The sequence below is a fragment of the Muntiacus reevesi genome, chromosome 5, assembly GCF_963930625.1.
Source record: "Muntiacus reevesi chromosome 5, mMunRee1.1, whole genome shotgun sequence".
Taxonomy (NCBI): Eukaryota; Metazoa; Chordata; class Mammalia; order Artiodactyla; family Cervidae; genus Muntiacus; species Muntiacus reevesi.
The window spans coordinates 86,180,729-86,195,820 of NC_089253.1; the positions used below are offsets into that span (position 1 = coordinate 86,180,729).

The 15,092-nt window shown below is 37.4% G+C and overlaps 1 protein-coding gene across 4 annotated transcripts in view; it reads left to right on the top strand.

The window, feature by feature from the left end:
* Positions 1-15,092, top strand: part of DNM3 (dynamin 3) — a 614,639-nt gene that overhangs the window by 597,293 nt on the left and 2,254 nt on the right. For 2 of the 4 annotated variants that reach the window (XM_065935705.1, XM_065935706.1), the window contains one exon: positions 7,072-12,646. The exons of the other annotated variants lie outside the window; for them this stretch is intronic. In XM_065935705.1, the coding sequence (XP_065791777.1) occupies positions 7,072-7,141 (70 nt within the window). In that variant the 3' untranslated portion in view covers positions 7,142-12,646. Of the gene's footprint in view, positions 1-7,071; positions 12,647-15,092 lie in introns of those variants that run through there. 4 annotated transcript variants of the gene reach the window in all.

Consider the following 15,092-nt stretch of genomic DNA (forward strand, 5'->3'; position numbering starts at 1 on the left):
TATCATCCCTTAAGCTGCCTTTTTGCTGCAACCACAGAAGTGGGTTTATCTGTACCATCCTTATGGGTAGAACCCGAGTCAGACGTTTAAAATACAGTGAAAGAAGTGTGGCAAGGTGGATTATATGACCAGTTATCTCAGAGACTAGTTTATACAGTATATTATATGTTTGCATCTTCAAATAAAAATTACAGACTGTTTTTCCCCTTATGTTCTTCTTTCAAAGTTCATCAGTTGATTCATACTTTCCCAATGACATACATTTAAAAATCATGGGTTCATTTTCACAAGGGGAAGAAATGCTGGCTCCAAAATGTGGCAAGAGTCATATTAGAGAATTTCTCTTGAATCCTTTAAATGTACTCCAACTTCTCTGTTGTTTCCAACATCTACTGTAAACTATTCTTGGACAGTACTGGCTCATTCTGTACCAAAGCTAAAAGGGCCAAAATATGCTGGATAGCATCCTATAGTGTTTTTGACAATTGCAAAATATTATCTTCCATGTGGACAAAATCATGACTGTTCATAGCATTTTTCTGAATTTTGCCTTGGACTTTTTAGATATGCAAAACCTTAATAAATGTTCAAATTAAGAAGTAAAGCACAATGCTGTGCTGAAATTTAAAAATACTGTGTCCACAGTCTGTTCTCTTAGAGCAGACATTAGCAAGAGGAAGTCCTGGGTTATGTAGTTAGCTGCCTTTCCATTTCACCTGGAGATGTGCTCCTGTCTGATTTATTCCTGGGCATGTTCACTTATGTCCTTGAATTCCTGCTTGAGACACTGCCCCCTACAGGTGCTGTGAAAGGCTGCAAGCAGGATAAGGCGTAATCTCAGGTCATGGGAAGTTTATAATGTTGTTCAGATGATAAACTGTGCCTTAAACTTTGAAAAATGATGCAAGGATTAAGTTATTCAAGAGGGTCATGGAGAAGTAAGGCATTTCAGTTCCTGGGAAGGAGCTACTATGGGCACCCCCTATTTAGCTGACTCGGAGCCACCAGAGCCATTTTTGCCTGAAGTCGCTTGGGAACCGAGCGCGGCAGAGTCCGCTGTGCGAGGCACGCGTCACGATTTTAGAAAATTCAGAAGCAGTTTTTGCTTTTGTTCTCTAAGAAATTCATCCTGTGTAGCCCTCAAAAACGGAGAAGGCAATGGCACCCCACTCCAGTACTCTTCCCTGGAAAATCCCGTGGACGGAGGAGCCTGGTGGGCTGCAGTCCTTGGGATCGCGAAGAGTCGGACACGACTGAGCGACTTCACTTTCACTTTTCACTTTAATGCATTGGAGAAGGAAATGGCAACCCACTCCAATGTTCTTGCCTGGAGAATCCCAGGGACTGCGGAGCCTGGTGGGCTGCCGTCTATGGGGTTGCACAGGGTCGGACACAACTGAAGCGACTTAGCAGAAGCAGTAGCAGCCCTCAAAAAGCAGAGATACTTTACTTCTTGTGCTTAGGTAGACAAAACCCTTCTTTTTAATCTTTTCATCAATAAGGTCAAATGACCCTAAATGCAATTATGTGTAAATTAAATTTTGAAACAGTTATATTTTAAAGCTTTACCTATATCTAATAAGTAGAATTTATGGTATAAATTGCATATCCTATTTATGCAAATAATTGTCCCCATAGGCAAATATAATTCCCCTTAAAGTATCAGTCTTTGATTTTTTGAGGGTTTTTTTATTTTTTTAAACTTGGGTCCACCTAACTAAATAGGCTGGGCTTCAGTCGTACCTTTTTCAAAGATGACAATTTGGAATGCATGGTTAGATGTGCTCAGTGTCTGCACCCACTGCCACGCTCATGAGCAAGCTTCTCTAAACAAGTAGTTATTCTTCTGGTGATGACTAACAAAAAAAACGACTGTAGTATAACATCTCAGTCTTTACAAAATAAACCTAAAACCAATCTGACCCATGCTTGAATCTGATTTCCAAAGGTATCAAAGAATTTCTACAACCATTTGTTCATCTTTCTTAAGATATTTTTTCCCAGCACTTTCTTTTTTTCGCTCTGACTTTATCTGGCAAGTGAAATGAATTGCTAAGAAAGCAAGGACAAAATCATTTATTATGTCTTCAGACAGTTTTCAAAGCACAGGACTAGCAGCATTAGCATAATCTGGGAAGTTACTAGAAATGTCTCACCCCTATAGGAAGTCTGTGTGGGACCTAGAAACCTCTGTTTTAGCAAATCCTCCAGGGAGTTCTGATGTACAGTCTAGTTTCAGAGACACGCCCTTAGAACATGCCCCTGTGACTGCCCTATAGAAAGAATCCTGGCCTGAGAGTCCTGATATTTTGTAAGTAAGGAAAGGATGGAGCCTGAGTTACATAGGTCTAGTCTGGCTCACAAACTTATCAGATAGATAAATCTCTCTTTCCATCCTGAAGAGAAAGACAGGCAGGGGCAGAAACACCAAGCCATGTCAGTAATTGGTGTTACGATGCACCCCTTTTAAGATCGGTCACCCATTATGAATACTCAGAACCAGCTAACCCAGAGAAGAGCAAATGAAGATTAAGTTCTCCCATTCTTAGAAGAGAATCAAATGAGACAATAAGAGAATTGATTCACTCTTCTCTCTTATCAGTGTAGCCAGTTTCTCCCCCACCATGCCACCCACCCCATATGAACATTAGACTTTCTTAGAAAATGTGTCATTGTCCAAAATACTGCACCCAGCCCATCCCTGCAGCTACAAATGAAACTTTAAGTATTACATCTTTCCCTTTGATTTGGAAGCAGAAACATGGCTCTTCTATCCTAACCATAAACCGCCCACACACCACATAGTGTTTCAATAAACACTAAGTGATGCAAGATGCTCCATTTCAATATAATGGGTAATTTAATGAAGCCCATCTCTCTGCAAAGTAATGGAGGAAAATCTGGTATAAAACAAATAACTATGCTTGGCCCAAAGTAAACTGTCTTATGAGGTGAATGTCTTTGGAAACTCTTTGAATGGTTAGGAACTGGACCAATGAAATGAACCTTAACAGTAAACCTTAAATGTTTTTCTGGTGTTGAAGTTGGCAAACATCTTAGCATTACTTATTAAGAAAATTCACACTGAACAACTTGATGCGCCTCTTGGATTGTTTCCTTTACAGATTACCAAGGGGTTATTGTTTAGAAATAAAATGATGCTTTTTTCTTCCAGAAGGGTTGACCAGCTCTTTAGGATTTTTAATTTCTAAGTACGTGTATGAGTTACTTTAACTTGAAACTAGGCATATTTTAAAGATGTCATAATTATTTTAAGAGACCATGATGGAAATTTGATTTTTCTTCCTTTTCAATCATTAATTCACCACACAGGGTGCAGTGCCTATTTAGTCCCCTAGGGACTCCCTTAAAGTGCTGATAATGGATAGGTTCTCCTGATTTATTTATTTGAAAAAAAAAATAGCTTGAGCCAAAGACAAAGCTGAGTTCTGGGATATAGTGGTGAACAAGACAAACAAAAGACCTGGCACATTACAGAAAGTTGTATTTTTTTGGTTCCCTGCCTTGCTTTCTTTCTGCAGTTGCGTATTATTGTTGACTTTGTCTCATTGCATCAACATGGTCCAAAGATAGGAGAGGAGGTTAAGGAGAAGTTGCTCTGCCATCAGAGTATTTTCGATCTTTCTATTCTCTGTCCCTATCATTGAGTCCATCCCTTCTACCTCCCCACTTAATTTCTAGTTTCTTTAACCCCATTATAGACCTATATTCTGCTGTGACTTTCAAATTTTATATGCCACAATTAAAATCATATTTGCCCCTGCTTTAACCACATTATTGTATTTTCAAGCTCTGAGCCTGAATTACAAAATTTTGCTTCATTTTTTCTGCTTAAAATGGGGTGCTATAGTAAAACCACTTCTATACTTGTCTTAGCCCATTTGTATTCCACTATGAATAGATTTGAGTTTTTAAAAATTATGGAGCATAATACAGACCACATAGTACATGCTCAATAAATTATACATGCAATGCATAACTGGAAAGCATGTTACAGACCATCTAGTCTGAGTCTCCTGTGTCATAGATGAGAACACTGAGACTTAGAGAAGTTTAGTGACTAATGATTATACAAATTGGCAGTTGGAGCTAAAATCCACGTCTTTCAATTTCTGTGTAAACTTGCTGTCTCAAATATAAACTTCTGACAAATGCTTAAAAAAAAGTTGCATTTCTGGCCTTGTTGGACCTGCTCTCCTTGAGCTACTCTATAGCCTGTCTGAACATCTTTGTGTAGGTACTTTTCAGTCGTTCACTTATTTGTCTGCTATTAAATAAATATTTATTCACTGTCTTCTAATTGCATTATACTAAATACTGAATATATGTAATAAATACAGAATATGTGGTCTCTGCACTCAAGAAATTTGCAGTCTATTGGAGGACACAGGCCATAAGCTAGTAAATACATAATGTTAAACAGTTAAGTGCTATGAAATGCATAAAACCATGAAGTGGTGAGGAGTGGTGGTTGGAAATTATCGGATCATCAGGAAGTGCTGGGTATGACGTTTAAGCCAAGAACCAAAGAATCAGAAGAGAACTCAGTTGCATTCCTTTCTCTCTTGGCTACAACACTTAGTTAAAACTATCATATATGCTTGGAACAGTTTCTAGCCCACCATGCTACACTGTATTCTGCCCCTCACTGCATTTGTCAAGTCTACTTTTTTTCAAATAAAATCCACTAATTAAGTCCATCCCATTATTGAGGCTTCTGGTAGAGTTTTGCTTTTTCAAGTTCAAACTCTGGCCAACTCTCTCGCTCCTCCTGTAACTGCTAAAATGCTAAGAATATGTTTCTATAGGTTATGTGACTAACTATCAAACTCCCTGAGGAAGGGCCTATGATTTAGTATTTATTCCAAATATCCACTAAACAATTAAGCAGCCAAATATCCTGTAGGTAGAGTTTCTAAGAGTCTAAATCCTACATGCCATTATAGTTGTTTTTCTTTTTTCTTTTTTTTGCTAGAACAGTGATTTATTTTTTAAAAATACCATAGTATGATGTAAAGATCAGTGGCTATCATAAGTTTTCATAAATTGCTTCTTACTTCTAGGAGTAACTTTCATTTATTCATTTGTCAAACGTTCAATGACTGAATGACAATCTCTGAGCTAGACACCACAAGAAACTGAAAATGACTAAGACACAGTCCTTTTCTGGTCAGTGGCAATAAACATATAAACCTAATTCTAGAAATACCTTGGGATGCTAGAGAAGCATAAAGATAGGAAAAGGTAGGTCAGAGAAGACTTCACCAAGGTGGGTGTTGAGGGAGGAATACAGTTGCAGCAGATAAACAAAAGAATCAGAAGAGAACTCTGACTGAGGACATCATTGACTGCAGCACCATGCTAAACACTCTATGAAACAACTAAGTGCACATGACCTCTGGCCTCTGGAAAGTCCACATCAAAGGAGAAAATGGCTGGGTTCAAAGCCAGGATGAAAGTTAAACATGTAACCATTTCAAGTGAAAATGAGTAGTATGCTAGTGAAAAGGCAGGTGTTTTTGCATTGTCATAAGCAAAAAGGAAATAACAGGAGGATTTTTCCCAGCAGGAAATTGCCAGAACATTTCTGGTGGTCACAGTAGCTGGTAGCCTTTCTGCGGGAAAAGGACTTACTTGTTTATGCAAATTAAACAGCTAGTAGGAATTGGTTTAGTTCCATACTGTGCATATAAAGTATCTGTAGTTACACTTTGAGAAACTGAGTGCTGCTTAAGTGATAAGACTTAGTGTAAGAGGTTAACTGGCATGCACCTTCCCAAGAAAAAACCTTTCCTCCACAGTTCTGATATTTTTCAGGCACCGGAGGCAAAAGAAACTCCACTAAGATCTATGAGTTTGTGCTTAAGCAGTCGGTACTTTTACCATTAACCAATGATACCTCTTTAGTTTTGATTTTTCCTTGACCATCTAATTTTATCGTATAGCTCTGTAATTTTTAACATTGCATAACCATTTTCTTTAGCTTTTCTAACTTCACTCCTTCATCCTGAGGAAGATTATTTGATTGGATCAATTTTGTGTGTCCAATAAAGAAGAAAATTTCATGACATGACAGTAATTCCATAAAGGGGGCGGGAGGGCTCTTTCTGAAAAATATCAACAGGAGAGTCTTATCAAGAAGAAAAGTTTCAATTTGCAGAACTTATTGAATCTCATTGGCTATAAACATTACCCTCTGAGATATAATGTGTAAAGTCAAGTACACACATAAAAAGCTTATTAATGCATTTTGGAAATAAATGTATGGGTTCAAGGAATAAAGAGTATTAGTTGGTATAAAGCTGAAGATTCTCAGATACAGTAATATATCATTATATGAAGTTTATTTATTTAGAAACCTCAGTTATTAGAAACACCATTACCAATCAGAAAGTGAGCAATATTGTTACTAAAAATAAAACATATAGGACCCAAAATAGGAGCCAGAGCTCATGCAATTTACTCAAGCACTCACCCTGAGCCTGTTTATGCTTATTATAGAGAAGTCTAGAAACCTTGATTTTCTGATTTTCTAGTACCCAGTAAATTAGAAGTAAAATATAGAATATATTGGAAAAAGCTAATGCTGAGGTCAATGAGAAGTGATAATTAACATCCTGACAGGGGAAAAAAAAAAAAGGAAGAATATTACATAAAGGGAAAAAAAAATTCAAACCCCCTTTAGTCTCTGGGGCCTAAATACCTTACTAGTTCCTGGAGTGGGCATACTCTACTGGCTGAGAAAATGCAGTGTATTTCTGATGGTTTTTATTTTTTTTTTTTTAAATGGCTTTTAAATTTATTTTTATTAGTATTGGGAGGGAGGACTTCAGTTTTCAGAAAGATTTGCATATGAAAAATATCTCATTGTCATTAAAAAATGCTGGGTGAATGAGAAGTGACAGTATTAAGTTATTACAGATGGCAGCCATTCCTGCTAGCCTGTTTGTGCATGAGCATGTGCCTGAAGGCTCTTTCTCAGTATCTTTGGGATAACCTTCTAGTCGTTACCCTACTTGTTTCTTTACCTTTCTCTTTCTCTCTTTCTAGCCGGAGACCACCCCCATCACCAACTCGTCCCACTATAATCCGTCCACTAGAATCCTCCCTGTTAGACTAAACGAAGTGTCTGGCATGGCAGTTAATTACTAATGAATTTTACGAAAGCAAAATATTTGATAACTGTTGCAGTAAATCATGAGTAGTCGCATGTATGGACATCAGTAGGCAAGTAACCAGTTTGACTAATGCATTCATCACTCACCTTCATTGCTCATGGTATGTCAAACTTTTGGGGTTTGACTGTTGAAAACTGCTGACTCTCTATGGTTTTGTATGTTGTATCGACCAAAGTAGGTTGTATAGCAGCCCTCTGCTTTGTGGACCATTCGCCTACCCTGGCATACATTTGAAATTGCTTTGACAGGTTTCCCACATTACCTACCAGAGAGCCCATTCAGTATAATTCTTAAGAGATAAGAGATGGTGGGCTTAGACCTAAATGATATATACTTATTTTCCTGCATTCTGTTTTGACTGATGCAAATTATTTTGTCTATTCTAAGTGTGTCTGCCTACTCCAGGATTACCTGTTTAGAGCCTCTCTCCTTCCTCATTATTTCATAAAACTGCTAGGAAGTAATTTTTAAAATTAAGATTCCTTAAAAATACAATTTTTCCTGAAGCACAAAGTTGTTTGCAAGGGAAAAGTTAATGCATTGCTTGCTCTAGAAGGCTTCTCATGCTAACGTGTTTTTGCTTTGTGCTAGAAGCATATTCAACAGTGAATCAAAGCTTGCCTTTTGGTAGTCACTCAGCAAATTTGGCTAGTTAGTTTCAGAATTTAAGGAAGAAGCAAAATATCACATCTCAAGAAGTATCTGGACAAATGTAATTTCTCTATTCACCTATGTACTTACCTCCTCACAGATTACAGTATAGGTTAGCATAGAAAATATTTAATTTTTTATATTGATCTGGTTTTAGGCATGACTGACTACTACACTTTGACACTAATTCCATTCGATTTATTGAGTTAGAGCAAAAATATGCCTCTCTTTCCATGCTAATATGTAATTCCCTAATGCAAAAATTTAGCCTACCTTTGAAACAGTTTAACTTTTTATCCATTCTAGGTTTCCTTAGTAAATCCTGAGCCTTATTATAGGATAGCCATATTTTAAAAATGGGACCTGGCATGGAAAAAAAGATGCCCCGGTTTAAGAGTAGAGCTCATGCTCCTGCAGTCAAACAACTTCAGGGTCTCTTTCCAGGTCCTTCCAAAAAATAGTTAAGACATCAAGATTTAAAGCAAATTGGCAAACTCTAACTTTTCTAAAATTTACAAGTGCAGCTTAGCCTGGGGGTTAATAGTTCAGTCTCGAGGCTGACTTTTGGACTACCTAGGAGTAGATGATTAGCATGTAGGAAACGGCCAGAAGGCAACTGGAATTTTGTCTGCTAACTGTCCCCAGACAGCAGACCAAATATTCACTGCCTATTTGTGTCCCATGACACCATTTCATGTTCTGCAGAAGTAAATCAGGTTAACCAACTGAAATGTCTCCCTTTGAAAGCAGCAAACATGATTTGTACATTACCTTAACTTTAATTTCCTGTGTAGTTTATACCCAAAGCAGACACCCGTAAAGTATGAAGTAAAAACTTTTAACCGTTATTAAAAAGAGAACTTGCCAAGGTGAATGGTGTTGTTTTGAACTTATTCTAAAGGGTTAAACTATGCCACTCAGGCAGAAACCAGAGAATACAAGATTTACGAAAAGAGCCCTTCAACTTTTAAATTACAAGTGATTGTATAAAGAACTCCACCCTAAATCGCCACCTTAAATCTTCTCATATCTTATGTTTTCTCCTGGAAAAAAGTTAACTCTTTGTGAATGGAACAGAGGTGCAAAATACATACCATGTTTATAAAACAGCATTGCAGCTGAGTGGAAATATGTTAAGTAAAAGGAATAGTCTACAGTGAGATCTTTTCAGAAAATTTCCTCTTTTTAGGATTCCCTTTGCTTCTTCCTTTGAATTCTCTAAAATAGGCATCTAATGGATTGTATACTTCAGGGTTTGGCTTTGTGCTATATGTGGTTTTGCATTTTTCTATATTTCAAAAATTTCCTTTGGTTAAAGGAAAATATTGTGGATAACCACTGGCGTGTTCTTAGATCAGCACAAACCATGTCAAAGAAAATTGGAGATTTGTTTTCCAAGTTTCTTTGCACTGGTTTTATGCAGTCATAAACAATGGCATTTGTCACCTTTGGCTTTTGCTCTAGGTTTATAACCCCACAGTTTCCCTGTCTCAGCTGTCTCATCTTGTGTGTACATTTTTGTTTTATTTTACTTCTAAGCTATTTCTAATAGAACCCAGCCTCTCTCCTGGAATTTCAACATCATATTGGAAAATATTTTCACTTTACTGCAGTACTGTGTCATGTGATCAGTATTAATCCCGTTTCCCAAAGGGTTTGCATCCTTTAAAAGGAGATGTCAATGTAAGTGAAGTCACAAGCTGTAAAATGTGCAGAGTTTGGAGGACAGCGTTCATATCAGGCCTTTAGATGGGAATGTCACTTACTGAGCTTTCTAAGTGTTCCCTATACACTTCAGGTCTTTTGTGTAACTTCCCCCTGATTCCTCCAATGTTGCATCATGTCTAGTATAATAAAACATACAGTGATTTTAGGATTTTGAAAAATAAACTGTGTTTATTTGATGGGTAAATCTATTTTATTGTCACATGCTAAATCTTGCATGCTTATTGACTAATTGGACCTGCCATCAACTCAGTTGTGGACAGATGATTGAAATAGTATTGATTTAGAACAGATACATTACATTTTCAGATGTCATCTACTAAAATGACTCCTCTGAATATTGCTTCTAGCTGTAGTCTGTAACATAGAAGAGCAGTAGGGTCTGTTTAATTAGCAAATTGCCTACTTGTTCAGATACGAACACTATTCCAAAACATGATAATAAAACCAAGTTCCTGTGATATAACTATAAGCCTTCTGACCTTAGAATTAAAGAGTAGTCATATATATTCATTTTATGACTTTTTAGTATAGACTGTAGCCATAATTCTCAAGTATGAAATGGGACCTAATACCAGTATGTGACAAATGTTGATGTTTTCTGTGTACACACATACTTTCTATGCATGTGTCTCTATACAGACTACGTGTATAGTATATACATAGTAAATTTGTGTAAGTACGTGTATTTTGTGCCCTTTTGGGCAAGTAGGTTTAAAATTACTTGTTAAAATGCCACGAGCATGAATGTGATTGTATGTGTATCGTGTATATATGTATATGTATGGGTGTAAATATGTATACATGTGCTTTGTATGTGTGAGTATGAATTATTTTTTAAACTATGCTAATACAAGAGTTAGCCTTAGAGTATCTGCCATAATACGTGATAACAGTGGTTCATTTCCCAAACATACATGAGGTGTACAAAATTTTTTTGTATTTTATTCATTCTGAGAGGCACAAGGCTCAGAATTTCCATGACAACATGGTAGAATAACATCTGCAGGCAAAAAAAATAATAATCTACAGACATTTACATCTAAATTCACAATATTGCTCTTAAAGAAGAAATTATCTTTGCCAATATAGCTAGTTCATAGTAAGTGTAAGATCTGTAAACCTACCTTTAAGATCGCTGATAGAATTATAAAAATTATTCTTAGATTGCTGAGCTAAATCTTTTACAGCTAAGTTGGTCTATATAGTCATCTTTTTCTCTATGGTAAATGTCAAAATTTTAGAGGGATCTAGCAGAATACAAATAGTGGATTTTTCTGAATAATTGCTTAAAATGCAGGGAAGAAGTTATGTAATACCTCAAAGGCAAGTCATCTATTCACTTTTTCAGGTAGACATTTTTCATTTGTCAGACAGTATAATTATTTGAAATTGACAGGAATCTCCTTAACGTTGAAAATAAAGCTTAAATTGTAGGTCTTTGAACTATGAAACTCGATGAAAGAAGATAATATTTGAGACTCAAGCCATGAGTTTTATATTATTTCACCAAGAGGACTGAAAGCTATGAACTCAGAGTTTAATGTGAATGAGGCTGTTGATAGTTTCCAAGAAACAGTTATTGGTTCACTAGATCGCTCATTCCTTTCTCAAAAGCTCAAGTGTGTCTTTTAGATAATCTTCAGTCATCCTGTCTAGTTGGTATGTTTAACATTATGTGGTGTTCTATATTGTCAAATTTTAAGATTTTGAAGCATATGTTGTATATGCATTGCTATCTGTATATATGTGTAAGAATGTCAGTATATATGAGAACAAAAGAGAGGGAACTCAAGGAAGAATCTCCTGTTTGTCTTAAGACCTGTTCATACTGGTATATTGGTGAGACTTCTCACCTGTCTGGGCTTCCTTAGTGGCTCAGATGGTAAAGAACCCGACAGCAATATGGGAGACCTGGGTTGGGAAGATCCCCTGGAGAAGGGAATGGCAACCCACTCCAGTATCCTTGCCTGGAGAATTCCATGGACAGAGAAATCTGGCAGGCTTCAGTCCATGGGGTCGCAAAGAGTCAGACACGACTGAGCGACTTTCACACACACACACACACACACTCACCTCTCTGGTCTGACGTTTTACACATGGCTCAGCTCAAGGCTTCATTTCTTTTTTATTTTTACCCTCTGATTTCTTAATGTAATGTTTTTTAAATTAACTGTAGAATTATTCTGTCTAATCTCTTGCATTGTCTGTTGTCAATTTGATAAAAATGATCAAGAAATTCCACCATTACTTGATTTCTGTTTAATTTCATATGTATAGCCTTTGTTTTGCTTGCCTATGTTTCTTTTCTCTCCCTTTTCAAAATCAAACTCGTTTTATTGCTTTTTTATATTAAGAAGGAGTGTACAGAAGCAAAATCTTGTCTTTTGTGTCAGTTCTTTAATTAATTTGAGCCAGAATACTTTCCACTGTCTTCTTGACACTTTCAGGATTTCTTAATGCTGATATATATGGATGGACTCTGCGAATGGACATTTTGAAGCAACTTCCTTTAAGTCCTGTATCATTCTAGAAGGTCATGTGTACCTATTGTGAAAATGTGAAGCTGTACCTCTGAACCTGAAATAAATGATAACATTTGAAGGACTCCCCCTTCTTCATTCTTGTATATATTTGAGTCATGTCTATGCTTATCAGGAAGATCTGACTTGTAAATACCTAGAACTCTTTTTAATCCATACCAGTATGAAGAATGATAGCATTTGGCATTACTGTCATTAATTTGGGGAAGAATGAGATTTTTAAAGGGAGCAAGTTGAACAAATCAAAGGCAGGAGAGTGGGAAACATTTTACTATTGACTTGAAGTTATTGTTTTACTAACTTAAAGGACAGAAACCTTAGGCTGCTGGACTGTGCAGAGTGACACTTGCCAAGAAACACTGCGACACTTAGCTATTGAAAAGGAAGTGATTCTGAAAATCTAGGTCTACAGAAGGCATTTCTTACAGAAAGTAATTGAGCTTCTGACTCAACAGTTGACCTCCATTGTTTACTCATGGTGTGTTGATGGGAGAAGTTAAACCTTTTTGTTTTCCCAGTATTGAGAATGGAAGAGTGCTCAGTAGTTACACATGTCCTTATCCTAGCTGAATTTCCAGAGAATAGAGAAAGACTCTTTGTAAGAAGGGAATGGGAGGGGAGAAATTTTGATTTACTTTCCCTTTGTGTTCTGGATAGACTCCTTGTGGAAAGATGAATTGGAAAGACTGTTGAGTTAATTCACACTTTCCTGTTGTAATTTCTTTCTCAAGTCTATACATGTTCTGTGAGAGGATCCTTCAGTGTCTTCAGAGGAAGCCTCTTAATGGAAGAAAGTGTCAGGATGCGAATCCTGATATGCCCTTGTGTTGTATGTGTCTTACTGCATGATTCTTTATTCAGAATTGTTCCTGATAGAAATACCAAAACCAAAGGACCTTATTGTAACTGTTTGGCAGATTTCCATTTGTATTTTTAAAATAGTTCTGACATCAATATAAATATCTGCCAAATTAGTTTTCAAGATTCTTGTTTTTCTGCTGGGCTCTTTAAATCTCATATGGGAAGTACTCATTTCATCACACACCTGACATTGCCCCTTTTAAGACCATTTCTTGGAGTTCTTTCACACTGAGGCAGCCTGATACTTAGAGAGTGCATGCACGAGATGTTGGCTAAAACTACAACTTTAATTTGGAGTTTCCCAAAGTCCACTCCATGGGATTTTAATGTTTTACACATTCATATACCAAGGGCCTCTCAATTAAATATACTTGGGAAAAGATGACTAAAAATTAAAGGTTTCTTTACTAGAAGACTCTACAGAATCTTTCATATCAGATTACAGGGCTAGTGTCTCCATGTTTCTCCACGTCAATGCTTTGTTCATAGAGCATCTATGAACTATACTACAGACTAGTGTTCTGAGGTACACGCCTTAGGAAACACTGCTTTAGTGGCTTTAGGCCAAGTTCAATTCAGTTCAGTCGCTCAGTCATGTCTGACTCTTTGCAACCCCATGAACCGCAGCACACCAGGCCTCCCTGTCCATCACCAACTGCTGGAGTCTACCCAAACCCATGTCCATTGAGTCAGTGATGCCATCCAACCATCTCATCCTCTGTCGTCCCCTTCTCCTCCTGCCCTCAATCTTTCCCAGCATCAGGGTCTTCTCAAATGAGTCAGCTCTTTGCATCAGGCAAATGCATTGAGTGAGATTTTCCCAGTACAGACCATCACTAACACAAAGTTGGGTGATACAATAAAATGTCATCGTAACCAGAGATCCCAATTTAGGACCATCCTCCCGGTATTCTGGTGCTTTGTCACAGTGGGGTCTGACCAACCAGGTAGGTCACATAGGAACAGGAGGCCTGAAAGCAGATAGCGACAGACATGCCATGAGTCCTAGGGAGCCTTGTGGAGAACTCAGATCATTTTCATTATGACTTTGACTCTCTCACTCCAAAGTGAGAGAAAATACTGAAGGCTTGGGAAAGTGAGACAAGAAAGGCAATAAGAATAGGCGTTCTTCTCAGTGTTTCTCTGGTGATCTCCACTTTTTAAGTCAACTTAGATCTCTCCCTTCACAAAAATACATTGGGGGTCACGTAATTACCTGAGAGAGGGATACTGAGCGAGTCCCAGTATTTTCAGCAAATGCCTTCAAGCACTTCAGCATTGGGTTAAGTAACATAGAGCAGCAGTCCACTGCCTTTTTGGTTCCAGGGATTGGTTTTGTGGAAGACAATTTTTCCACTCTTTTGAATTAATTATATTACCCCTAATGTATTCTTGTGAAGGGAGAGATCTAAATTGACTTAGAAGTGGAGATCATCAGAGAAACATTGAGAAGAACACCTATTCTTACTACCTTTCTTGTCTCACTTTCCCAAGCCTTCAGGCTCACCCATTTCTCTGGGATGTGAAGTTATCTAAGTGATGGGCAAAGGAAACAAACAGAATATGTTTTATGAGATTGTAACAGAAGAGAATAAAGTTATAAGGAAGGCCTTCCCAGGGCTCTTGCCCGAGGAATGTCACCATAAGAACAGATTGCAGCATTGAGGTGGATCTAAGAGAATGTGGTTAATTCATCATTCTTATGAATAATGGGGTCTTCATGTATATATGAATTATGCCCCTGTTCCACACACAGTTTTTCCTGCCCCTTTACTTCCTGTTTTGGCCAAACAATTCTCTGAAGTTATTTTCAGAAAACTTAAGGAGTTATAACCTGAAATGATCATCTTGACTAAGGAGAATTTGCTTGTACAGTGAATGCTGGCATGATGAGCTTTCAAAAGTGTTAGCAACTCCGTATCCCCATTCAGTAGTCCAAACTCAACACTTCAAGTTTCAACTGTTAGAAGTGGCAACAATAGAAAGTTCCTTTGTTGCCTTTCATATTAAAAGCCCCAATATTTTCAGAAAATGCCTTCAAGCATTTCAGCATTGTGTTAAGTAACATAGAGCAGCAGTCCCCAGCATTTTTGGCTCCAGGTATCGATTTCAT